Genomic DNA, 10996 nt, shown 5'->3' on the forward strand with positions numbered 1-10996 from the left:
TCAACCCCGCACGAGGAGGACGACGAGGACGACGAGCTCCCCGCTCTCTCGCTCTCGCACAGAGAGCACTGCCAGCCATGCCCGACAGCCTCTTTGGCTCCGACTCGGACCCCGACACCGACCTCGACCACGACCCTGCCCTCACCGACGACTCGCCCTCGACCCTCGCCTCGTCGTCCCCACCTCCGATCCCTGGCCTGTTCGTCCTCCACCACGCCTTGCCTCAGCACCTGCACGACCACCTCGCCCAGCACCTCTCGGCACACGTCTGGGCAGGCCACTCGGACCAGGTCATGCTCTTTGAGCGCCCCTCCTCCTCGTCCTCGACCCTCCCTCCCTTCCTCGACCCTCTCCTCGCCTGGCTCCCCTCGGCCCTCTCGTTCCTCCCACCCGACGTCCAGCACCTCGTCCTCGACTCGCCTCTCCCGCGCCAGGCCATCCTCAACCTGTACCGCCCAGGCCAGGGCATCTCCCCTCACGTCGACCTCCCCACCCGCTACACCGACGGCATCGTCGCCATCTCGCTCCTCAGCTCGACCGTGTACGACTTTCGTCCCGCCACCGCCCCGCCGACCGCCCCGCCGACATACGCGCTCCGCGTCCGCCCGAGGGACGTCGTCGTCCTGTCGGGTGACGCGCGCTGGCACTGGTCGCACGGCATCGCGTACCGCGACGAGGACGTCGTCGCCGACGAGGAGGGCGAGCCCATGGTGCTACGCAGGGGGACCCGCATGAGCGTCACGCTCAGGAGGATGCGCGAGGGCGCTCATGTCGTCGGGCCTGAGCGCTGCGTCGACGACGATGAGGGCGGGCGTGGATCCTGAGCCGGGTCGTGCTGCGCCTTTGCGATGTCGAACATGCGACGAGCGCAGACTATCGAGGTGCGTCTCTGCATTTCTCCCGATTCTTCCCTCGCCGAGCCTGACGGTCCTCTTCCCGCAGCTCGTCCGCTTCCTTCCCGCCCCCTCGCACGCCCGACCCTGTCTGTGACACGCCCAACACCGCTCTCTCGACGCCCTCGACTCGTCCAGCAGGCGCGCCGTGCGCTCTTGGCACCTCGGGCGACCAGCACCACGTCGAACCGCGCTGCGGCTCGCCGCGCACCCGAGCTGCGCTCTCGCCCGGCGACGACAAACGGCGTGCGCCCCTCTCGACACTCTCGGCCCTGACGTAGCGAGGAGGGGAACGGCGAGGGACGAGCAGGGAGGAGGACGAGGGGGCAGGGGTGAGTGAGGGCGCGAGGTCGGTGCGCGGGTCGCGAGCGAGCGGAGGTGCAACGAGGGCTCTTTCTCATTCGCGAGGCGCTTCGTCCTTCCTTGTGAGAGACTCGCAGCGAGCGTGCTGAGCACCGAGGGAAGGAGAGCGAGCCCGCCCACCGAGTTGGCGAGCGAAGCGAACGCGCCTGCCTCCCCTCGAGCCAGCTTCGAGGTGACGCTCGCCGACGCTCCCTCTTTCCTCAGCCACGCCCGCGAGCACCTCTTCACCATGCTCGCCGGGCTCCTCAAGCTCCTCCTGTGCGTCCCCCGCTCTCCCCCCTTGCACCGGGCCGCGCCCGCTCACCCCCCACCCCGCTCCTCCTCGTCCCCCCGCCTGTGTGCAGCATCTCGCTCAACATCCGCTCGTCGTTCAAGGCGCTCCGCCCCGCGCAGCGCAAGGCGCGCGGCTCGGCTCGTGGCGTGCCGGCGCGCGAGGGGCGCACCGAGCGCAGCAGGCGCAGGGCGGTGCGGGACGAGGTGGCCAACTGGGTCGTACTCGTGCGTCTCGTCCTCTCTCCTCCCCTCCCGCTCTCAGCACGAGGCAGTGGGCTGATGGGGCGGTCGGTTGACGCAGGTGTGCGTCCTCCTCGTCGAGAAGGCGGCCGACAAGACGGTCGCGTGGGTCGTTCCCCTGTACGGCACGCTCAAGTGCTTCGTGTTCGCGACCGTCGTGTGCTGGCGAGGCCCAGTGCGTCCACTCTTTCTCTCTCTCTCTCTCTCTGCGTACCTACACGCGAGCGAGACCCGGACTGACGACGCAGCACCGCAAACTCGCCAGGGCTCGCTCTTCGTGTACGACAAGGTGCTGCGGCCACTCGTGCGGCCGTACGAGCGCCCGCTCGACGCCGTCGGGTTCGTCGCAGGCGAGGTCCTCGACATCCTCGTCGCGGCCGTCCTCTTCATGCCGCGGTGGGCGGCGGGCAAGCTCCGGGCCCGTCGCGCCGAGCCTGACGTGCGTCCCCCTCCTCCTTCTCCTCTCTCCCTCTCCCGCACCCGCACCCGCAGCTCACCCTCGCTCCTCCCCCTTGCATGTACACACCCACACAGGTCCCCGCCATCCTGCGCGGCCTGCGCGACCTGCACCAGCCGCGCCTCGCCCAGTCGCTCGCCGACTCGATCGAGCGCTCGAGGGGCGACACCGACGCCATCAGCGCCAGGCTGTCGCGCCCTGTGATCGAGGCGCCGGCAGCGGGGGCGGGGGCGGGGGTGGCGAGGGTCAGGGTGCAGCAGGTGCCGTTCCGGCCGGCGAGGGCGCCGGCGCCGGCGCCGACGCAGGAGCAGCGAGGTGCGGCGCGCGACAAGGTGGACGAGGGCCCGCGCCCGGCCGTCACGTCGACGGCGCCGTTCCGCCCCGTCGTTGTCGTTCCCCCCTCAACCTCGACCTTGGCCGCGACCGCGACGAGGCCAGCCGGTCTCGCTCGCCCGCTCGGCCGCACCCGCACGCCGGCCGCGCGTCCTTCGTCCTCCCTCGCCGCTCCTGTCGCCCACGCGCCCGCACCCGCACCCGCACCCGCACCCGCACCGGGACCGTCCACCAGCACGGGCCCGTCGCGCCTCCCCGTCCCGCGCACCTCTGCCGCCGCTCGCCCTCCCGTCGAGGCCGCCGCCTCGAGCCGCTCCCCCGCAGCAGCACCAGCAGCAGCGTCGGCGTCGCTGTATCCCTCGCTCGCGGGCTTGACGGCCCCGCTCGCGCCGCCGACACCCTACGTCCCCTCCGCGCCCACACCCGCACCCGCACCCGTACCCGCCGCCGCCGCGCCGCCGCACGAGCCCGCAGCCCCGCCGCCGCCGCGCGCGACGGCGGCCGAGCGCAAGGGCAAGGCGCGCGCACATGCGCTCGACGAGCCTGCTGGGCCGGCGGCGAAGCGGGTGAGGAGGTCTGGGGCGCGCGGGCCGGGCCGCCAGGAGGAGGAGGAGGTGGTGGAGGAGGAGGGGGAGGAGGGAGGGGGAGCGGTCGAGGTGGAGGTGGACGCGCCGCCGTCGGCCAGGAGGAGGAGCGCTGCGGCAGGGGGGACGCCGCGCTCGGCGCGCCGAGGCCGGGTGCACGAGCGAGAGGAGCAGCAAGAGCAGGAGCAAGCGCACGAGCCCCTCCCGCCGCCAACGCCCGCTCCTCCAGGCGCGTTCGGTGCCCTCGGCCCCTCGTCGTCGTCGTCGTCGCCTGTCGTTGCGCGCACGCCGACCAAGCGCACGAGGGCGCAGCGCGAGGCGCTCGAGGACGACGGCGAGGAGCGCGAGGTGGAGCGCGACACGCCGCGCCGCCGCAGCGCGCGGCACAGCGCGGGCACGAGCACGGGCACGAGCAGTGCGCCGCCGCTGCCTGCGACGGCGAGGCCGACGACGGCGACCCCCCGCAAGCGCGCCCGTGCCGCGCCGTCGGCGCCCGAGCCCGATCCCGTCACCGCCACCGCCGCCGCCGCCGACGAGCCTGTCGCGAGCCCGCCGCAGCTCAAGAAGCTCAAGCCCTCGGCGTCGTCCTCCAAGCGCTCCACCACGACCGCGACCGCCACCTCGTCGGCCGCCCTCACGCCCGCCCTGACGCCCGCCGCCGCCGCCGCCACGCCGCGCGCGCGCGCCCTGGGCGCCATCGCGCAGCTGTCGCACGACCTGCTCGGCTCGCCTCCCAGCTCGGGGTCCGGGTCCGACGACGAGGTGCGGCTCGGCGGACCGTCGTCGTCGAGGAGCATGGGTCGGGGCAAGGGCAAGGGCACGGGCAAGGGCAAGGCGCCCCTCCGGGGCGTGTTGAGCCGCAGCAGCGTGCTCGGGCGCAGCTTGGCCGCGAGCAGCGGCGGCGGCGCGACAGCGTTGACGAGGCCGGCGCGCGCGACGCGCAGCAGGGCGGCGGCGAGGGGTGCGAGCGGCGAGGACGAGGACGAGGACGAGGACGAGATTGGCGCGCCGGTGCCGCGCGGGCGCAAGGGGGCCGTGCGCGGTGCTGAGCCGGGGCGCGAGCGGGCTCTGCAGCAGGGCAGCGGCGTGTCCCGCTCGACGGCGGCGGGCAAGGCAGGCCGAGCGCGCGTCGTGCCCGCCCCGGCTGCATCCCGCTCGCGCGCCCCCGCAGCTGCGCCCGACGCGCCAACCCCTCCCGCCGCCGCACCCGCCGCGCCAGAGCGCCCGCCGCCGCCGCGTCGCGCGCGCCGCGTCCTGCTCGGGCGCGCGGGCGCGGCCCTGCCCGAGGACGACGAGGACGAGGTCGACGGCGTGAGCGTCGTGCGGCGCCGAGGAGGAGGAGGTGGGGCGGGAGGGGCGGCCGGTGCGGGTGGGCGGACGAGGGGTGGGCGGTGAGAGGGCTGTAGCTGTGCTCTTTTGCGACGAGAGTGACGTTCCTGATGCGCTCCGAGTGCTCGGGAGAGTGACACGAGGAGAGAGAGAGAGAGAGAGAGAGAGAGAGAGAGAGAGAGAGAGAGCGACTTGGGAAGGCTCTCGGAAACGCTCTCGAGCCTCTCTCTCGCGGCGCGAGGCGCACAGTCTGTACGGCACAGAATGAAGAGATTGCGTCTCCCGCACGCCCGCGGATGCCCGTCCTTGCCCCGCCGGCTCGAGCTTCTACAGCTTAGGCTTTGAGGACCGAGGCTGCGGGTCCTGCTTGGTGTGGGTCGCGTGCACGAGGAGCTTGCCCGTCGCTCTGCAGGTGGCGAGAAGGAAACGACGAGGTAGAGTCAGTCGTCGCTTCAAGGAGCGTCTCTGGACGGCTCGAGAGGGGGGGCACGAGGGGGGAGGGGTGCGAGCGAGGGAGCCAAGGGGCGGAACGCACTCGTCTTCTATCCGGGTCTCGAGAAGGCCCGTGACGCGCCCTTGCTGCAGCAGTGTGCTGACGATGCGGATCTTTGTGCCGATCTGGGGAGCGAGGCGCGGCGTCAGTCGAGGGTGAATGGGCACGAGGGGAGGGGAACGAGGGAGGGGGGAAAAGGGGAGGGAGCTCACCGGTGCGGCACCGACGTAGAACAGCTGGAGCTGAGTCGACACGCCGCTCGTGACCCACCTGTCGCCCGGGCCTGCGAGGGCGAGGAGGACGAGGGACGAGCAGTGGTCGACGAGCCAGGCCATGAACCCACCATGCGCATTGCCGGACGGGTTGCAGCACGCCTCGGCGACGGTCAGGTGGCAGGTGACGGTCGCCGTTGCGCCGCGGGTCGGTTGCTGCAGCACAAGGTAGAGGGTGAGCGCGCATGGTCGAGGTCGAGGGAGGGGCGCGGGAGAGGGAGGACAAGGGAGGGGGGCGCACCGTGTCGTCGTCGCCGTCGAGCTGTACGCCGTCGAGTTGGACGTCGCCGAGCTTGATGAGCTGGGCCTGGTCGGAGGCGAAGCCGCCGTAGTCGGCGTGGAGGGAGCGCGAGAGGCGGTTGCGAACGAGCGAGAGGATGCGCGGGTCTTGAGCGGCGGAGGGCATGGCTGGGTGTGTGTGCGCAGCTTGTGCGTGCTGGCGAGCGAGCTGGAGGGAGAGGAAGGGAGTGAGAGCAAGTGGGGCGGCGGACAGCGGCGAAGAGGAGGAGCGAGGACCGGGTCGACCGGCAACTCGTCAGTCGCACCAGCTACCGACTAGCCATGCTCACTGCACGCTCCCTGCACTCGACTGTCGCCTCGGCAGCGCGCACCGCCGCACGCTCCACCCTCACCTCCCACCTCGTCCGCCCATCCTCATCACTCGCCAGCTCGACCTCGACCCGCCAACTCGATGCATGGCCTCGATCGAGCGCAGGACTGCTCCACAGCAAGCCTCTGAGCACTACTGCCACCCGCCGCAGCGCAGAAGAGTGAGCCCCGCCACTCTTCCCCCCTTCCTCTCCTCGCCTCAAGCCACACCCGCACTGACAGCACCGCTCCACAGCATGACCAACATCATCTACTCGACCCCGAACGACCCCGTCTCGATCACGTCCCTGTCGCCCAAAGCCGGATTCACCCTCTCGGACGGCATGGTCGTCCCCTCGCCCATCCTCCTCATCGACGGCCAGTGCTTCCTGTGGGACGTCGCCCACCCGACCAACGAGGGCAAGGACCCGCGCGGCTTCGAGTGGGACGGCTGGACCGTCGACAAGGTCAAGGTGTTTGAGGCCCTGAGCCCGCGGCCAGGTGCGTCGCGCGCCCGCTCTCCCTGGTCAGGCCTCTCGCTCTCGACGAGCTCGGCGGACTGACCTTTGATGTGGGCGGTGCGATGTACAGAGATCCTCCTCGTCGGGACGGGCACGGCGACCCAGTTCGCGCCGCCCCAGTTCAAGAAGTACCTCAACAGCCTCGGGATCCAGGTCGACGTCCTCGATTCTGTGCGTCCCTGCGTCTCTCTCTCTCTCTCGTCCCCCTCTTCGAACAAGCACTGACACTTGTCCCTGCGCACGCGCAGCGCAACGCGGCGTCGACGTACAACCTGCTGCAGGAAGAAGGGCGCCGAGTCGCGGCGGCGCTGTACCCGGTGTCGCTCCTCTCGGCGCGGACAGGCCTCACGGCCTGAGGCGCTCGCTGCAACATGGACGACGTGCGCATATTTCGGCGAGCGGGCGAGGGAGCGAGCAGGTCGTGTGTGGGAGAGCCGTCGAGAGCGAGAGGAGCGAGAGCGAGCAAGGTTGTCTCGGTTCTGCGAGGCGCGTTGCGAGTGATCGTGCGCGAGGGATGTGGTCGTGTGAGCATGTTGAGAGGTGCAAGCTGCTGGTGAACACGCTCGAGAGTGTTGCGACGAGGTCGACGACGTGCCCACGTGCGGCGGCGGCGGCCGACGACGACGAAGCTCGCCAGCACCTCTCGTCGTCCACTCGCCTGCTGCTGCTCGCCCCTGCACTACCGTCGAGCACCCGATACCACCTCCTCTAGCCATGTGAGCCGCCGCTCCTCCCGCCCCCTCGTCCCACCCTCGCTCTCCTCTCCCATCAGTTCCGCGCGACCGCCTCGCCGCGACAACAGCTGACCCCTCTCGCCTGCCGGGCCGCGCACACAGGTCCACCCAGCCCCTCCTGCAGCGCTCGCGCGACAAGCGCATCGCGCTCCCCGTCCGTGTCGTGCGTCCCTTCCTCCCTCCCTCTCCCCACCTCGCCCCGTTCGACGAGAGCTGACCACGCTCTCGTGCGGCGCGCACTGCAGGAGCCCAAGGTGTTCTTCGCCAATGAGCGCACCTTCCTCTCGTGGCTGAACTTTACGTGCGTCGCCCACGTCCTCCTTCGTTGAGCCAAGACCCTGACAATCTCCCTCCCTCCCGCCGTCCCTCTCCTCCGCCCTGCCTGTCCCCGCTCGCCATCACCCCTCGAACTCGACTCGACTCGACCCGACGCCCCAACGACCCGCAGCGTCGTCCTCGGCGGCCTCGCCGTCGGCCTGCTCAACTTTGGCGACCGCGTCGGCAAGATCAGCGCGGGCATGTTCACCTTTGTCGGTGCGCCCTCGCTCTCTCCCGGTCGCTGTGGGTCGAGCGAGTCCTCTTTCGGGCCGTCGGTACTGACCCTCCAGCTGCATGTGTCGCGCACAGCGATGAGCATCATGATCTATGCGTGCGTCCTCCTCCTTCTCCCCTTTCCCTTGTCGACCGGACCCAGGCAGAACCTGACCCTCTCGCAAACTCGGATACAGCCTCGTGACGTACCACTGGCGCGCCAACGCGATCCGCAAGCGCGGCTCGGGGCCTTACGACGACCGGCTCGGTGCGTCTAGTCACTCTCGCCCTCACGCTCTCTCTCTCCGCCTCGAGATTCTCCATCTCGAGTCGAGCGAGTGGACACTCGCAGAGGAGGACTAAACCCGCTCCTCTCGCAGGCCCGACCGTCCTGTGCCTCGCCCTGTTCGCCGCCGTCGTCACCAACTTTATCCTCCGGGTACGTCCTCCCCCTCTCTCCCATCTCCCTCGTTCGTCCCGCAAGCTCACGTCCCCCTCTCGCCCCACGCAGTTCACCGCCTCCTAGACGCCCCCCCTACCTCCCTGCCTCCCCGCTCTCCGTGTCCCCTCGCGCTCCTCGCCCCGGCCGCGTCTACCCTATTCCTCGCGCCGCCAGCCCGCGTCCTCGCCCTCTCTTTCCTCCTTGCGCCAAGGGGCGGGAGGAGGAGGGGAGCGCGCTCCTTGTACCCGCTGTAACCCGCATGCCGTCCGTGATCGACTCCTTTGTGCGCCCCGAGAGAGAGAGAGAGCGAGCGAGAGCGAGAGAAGGGGTCCGAGAGCGCGCTTTTCCTCGAGCGCCGCGAACGCCGCCGCCGCCGCCGGTGAGAGATGGGCAAAAGCAAGCTGCACTGCACTGCTGCACTCAAGAGAGAGAGAGGGAGAGACCAAGCCAAGCAAGAAAACGCGACCCGCGAGCCCTGCTCGTCGGGCGGACCCCCCCAAGTCCTCCTCCTCCCCCCTCCTCCTCGCCCCCTCGCCCTCGCGCCCTCCTCCTCAGGCGTCAACCGCAACGTCCTCCTCGCCGTCGTCGTCGTCCTCGTCGTCGTCCTCGTCGCCCGCACTCGCCTCGTCCTCCGTCTCGACCGTCTCCTTGCTCTTGTACGCGCCCTTGACCGCGCGCCCGGACCCCGTCCCGTCGCCGTCGCCCTCGCCGCCCTCGCCCGCGCCCTCCTTCCCCTTGCCCCTGGCCTTCTTGCCCTTGCCCTCGACAACAGGCCCCGCCGCCGAGCCCGAGGTCGCGGGCAGCTTGGGCGGCTTGGGGAGCTTTGGCTTGGGGTCGGCGCGCGGGCGGCGCAGGGGCTTGCCCGTCGGCGAGGGGTGCTGCGCGATGAGGCGCGGGAGGATGTCTGTCGGGGCGGGGCGGGGCGAGGCGAGGAGGGAGGGAGGGAGGGGAGGAGGAGGGGAGGAGGAGGAGGGGGAGCCGTGGTGCGAGAGAGGTTGGGAGGAAGGAGAATAGGGGGCCAAGCGGGCAGTCAGGACTCATTCTCGATCGTGAACGCGCACGAGAGGCGCAAAGAGAGAGAGAGAGAGAGCGCGAGAAAGAGAGAGAGAGAAAGACGCACCCGAGAACGCCACCTCGTCCGCCTCCCCCCACCCCCTCTCGACGCGGATCGCCCTCGCAGCGTAGCTCGCGAGCGTGCGGAACCGGTCGCGCAGGTTCTTGGTCCCGTGCGGCTCGAGCTCGGGGTCGACGGGCGTCAGGGCCGCCCACGGCAGGTCGGCGAGCGAGTGCGGCTGCGGCTGGTGCGACGCGATGCTGCGCCCGAGGGAACGAGGCAAGGGCCGGGTTGTCAGTGACAGCGGCGAGGAGGAGTTTGAGGACGAGGTAGAGAGAGTGCGCGAGGGTGGAAGACAGAGGGAGGAGGAAAGGCGAGACGCACAGGTGCACGAGGCGCGACGAGTCCTCCGGGCGCCACTTGTACGCCGGCGTCGCCGTCGAGTCGGCCGCGCCGTTGTCGGCCTCGCCGCCGCCGCCGTTGGTCGCCGTCGTGGCGCCCAGGACGTCGCGGCGCTTGAGGTAGTCGTTCCTGCGAGCGCGTGGGCGACGAGCTCGAGTCAGTGCCGGCGACGATAGCGACGGCGACGAGGGCAAGGACGAGGAGAGAGAGAGAGAGAGAGAGAGGGAGTGTGGGACGCACCACTTGGTGCGGCACTGGGTCGCCGACCTCGTGCCGTCCATCTTTGCGCTGACAATCTTCCACGCGTTGCCGTGCTCCTGGACGAGTGCCCTGAGGCGCTCCTCCTCGTCTGCGGTCCACGCGCCGCTCTTCTTCTTGTCGCTGTTGCCGCCCACGAGCTGCTTGGTCCACCGGTCCCTGCAGCTCGTCGCGGCGCGCCCGACAGCCGTCCCGACCCTCTCCCAGCTGTTGCCCATCTCGCTCACGGCCGCCCTCAGGCGCTCGTCGTCGTCTGCCGTCCACCGCTCGCCTTTGGCGACAAACGCGTCGGGCGCCGGGTACCGCGCGCGCACGTGGTTGTAGATGGCGAGGAGCGGGCGGGTGCCCAACGCGCGCCCGAGCCGCTCCCACAGGTCGTGCGCGTCGGCCTTCTGCGCCTGCTTGTCGGCCGTCGCGCGCTTGACGACGAGGAACGACCGGAAGTCGTCGGGCGAGTACGAGCGCTCGGCGCAAAAAGCGGCGACGATCGTGTCGATCGTGGCGTCCTCGGTCGTCGTGAACTTGCCCGACGAGTAGGTGCACCCGGCGGCGTCGGCGAGGTCCTTGAGCTGCTTCGAGCTCATCCACTTGGTGACGAGGTCCTCGTAGAAGTGGGCGGCCGCGCTCCCGGCGAGGCTCGGCGCCGGCTGCGGCTGCGGCTGCGACTGAGGCGCGAGGACGGGACCGCCGAGAGCGGCTGGAGGAGGAGGGGCGACGCCGGCAGCTGACGACGTCGCGTCCTTGATCTTGGGCGGGCGACCGCGGCGCTTCTTGTCCTTGTGGTCGTCGCCCTTGGCTTTGCCCTGCTCGACGTCCTTGTCCTGGCCCTCGCCCTCGCCCGAGGCGTCGACGGTGGCGGCGGCGGCGGCGGCGCCGTTGTCGGTGCTCGTGGTAGCGGCCGTCGCCTCGACGCTGTTGCCCTCGTCGGCGCCGTCGCCGTCGTCGGCGCCGTCGTCGGCCTTGCGCTTGCCCTTGTCCTTTTTGTCCTTGTGCTTGCGCTCCTTCTTGGGCTTGTCCGACGACCCAGCGGGCGCAGGTCCTCCCGGTGCGGTCGCGACGTCGGCGAGCTGCATGAGGGACGGGTCGACGGGGATGTCGCCCGCCGGGAAGGCCCCGGACGACGACGAGGTGGGCTCGTCGCGCAGGAGGCCGGCGAGGGTCGGGTCGAGGGTCGGGTCGAGGTGGTGGTGGTGGTGGTGGTGGACGTGGACGTGGTGGTGCGGGCCGAG

At 71.0% G+C, this 10996-nt stretch overlaps 6 protein-coding genes across 6 annotated transcripts; 4 read left to right on the forward strand and 2 right to left on the reverse strand.

Moving 5' to 3' along the window:
* Positions 1 to 77: 77 nt before the first annotated feature.
* RHOBADRAFT_42209 (uncharacterized protein) lies at positions 78 to 824 on the forward strand (the record flags this gene model as incomplete). The annotated part of the gene is made up of 1 exon (XM_018414025.1): positions 78 to 824. One exon carries the CDS (start codon positions 78 to 80, stop codon positions 822 to 824), a length of 747 nt encoding a protein of 248 aa, XP_018273045.1.
* Positions 825 to 1485: 661 nt separating this feature from the next.
* RHOBADRAFT_51966 (uncharacterized protein) lies at positions 1486 to 4538 on the forward strand (the record flags this gene model as incomplete). The annotated part of the gene is made up of 5 exons (XM_018416104.1): positions 1486 to 1514; positions 1601 to 1754; positions 1831 to 1944; positions 2035 to 2208; positions 2304 to 4538. 5 exons carry the CDS (start codon positions 1486 to 1488, stop codon positions 4536 to 4538), a joined length of 2706 nt encoding a protein of 901 aa, XP_018273046.1.
* Positions 4539 to 4726: 188 nt separating this feature from the next.
* RHOBADRAFT_51967 (uncharacterized protein) lies at positions 4727 to 5643 on the reverse strand (the record flags this gene model as incomplete). The annotated part of the gene is made up of 4 exons (XM_018416105.1): positions 4727 to 4878; positions 5008 to 5090; positions 5178 to 5393; positions 5479 to 5643. The coding sequence occupies 4 exons, from the start codon at positions 5641 to 5643 to the stop codon at positions 4800 to 4802; spliced, it is 543 nt and encodes a 180-aa protein (XP_018273047.1). The 3' UTR covers positions 4727 to 4799.
* A 137-nt stretch (positions 5644 to 5780) lies between these two features.
* RHOBADRAFT_34458 (uncharacterized protein) lies at positions 5781 to 6738 on the forward strand. The gene is made up of 4 exons (XM_018413197.1): positions 5781 to 6007; positions 6082 to 6326; positions 6417 to 6517; positions 6595 to 6738. Exons 1-4 carry the CDS (start codon positions 5799 to 5801, stop codon positions 6700 to 6702), a joined length of 663 nt encoding a protein of 220 aa, XP_018273048.1. The 5' UTR covers positions 5781 to 5798; the 3' UTR covers positions 6703 to 6738.
* Positions 6739 to 7028: 290 nt separating this feature from the next.
* On the forward strand, positions 7029 to 8137 carry RHOBADRAFT_34463 (uncharacterized protein; the record flags this gene model as incomplete). The annotated part of the gene is made up of 7 exons (XM_018413198.1): positions 7029 to 7062; positions 7183 to 7243; positions 7326 to 7381; positions 7529 to 7614; positions 7708 to 7729; positions 7809 to 7879; positions 7992 to 8137. Coding segments are annotated over exons 1-7 (444 nt in total). The 5' UTR covers positions 7029 to 7060.
* A 467-nt stretch (positions 8138 to 8604) lies between these two features.
* RHOBADRAFT_49383 (uncharacterized protein) lies at positions 8605 to 10840 on the reverse strand (the record flags this gene model as incomplete). Its single annotated transcript, XM_018415243.1, has 4 exons — positions 8605 to 8957; positions 9174 to 9367; positions 9492 to 9638; positions 9750 to 10840. 4 exons carry the CDS (start codon positions 10838 to 10840, stop codon positions 8605 to 8607), a joined length of 1785 nt encoding a protein of 594 aa, XP_018273050.1.
* Between the last annotated feature and the right edge of the window lie 156 nt (positions 10841 to 10996).

The sequence above is a fragment of the Rhodotorula graminis genome (genome assembly GCF_001329695.1).
Source record: "Rhodotorula graminis WP1 unplaced genomic scaffold RHOBAscaffold_3, whole genome shotgun sequence".
In the NCBI taxonomy this organism is placed as follows: Eukaryota; Fungi; Basidiomycota; class Microbotryomycetes; order Sporidiobolales; family Sporidiobolaceae; genus Rhodotorula; species Rhodotorula graminis.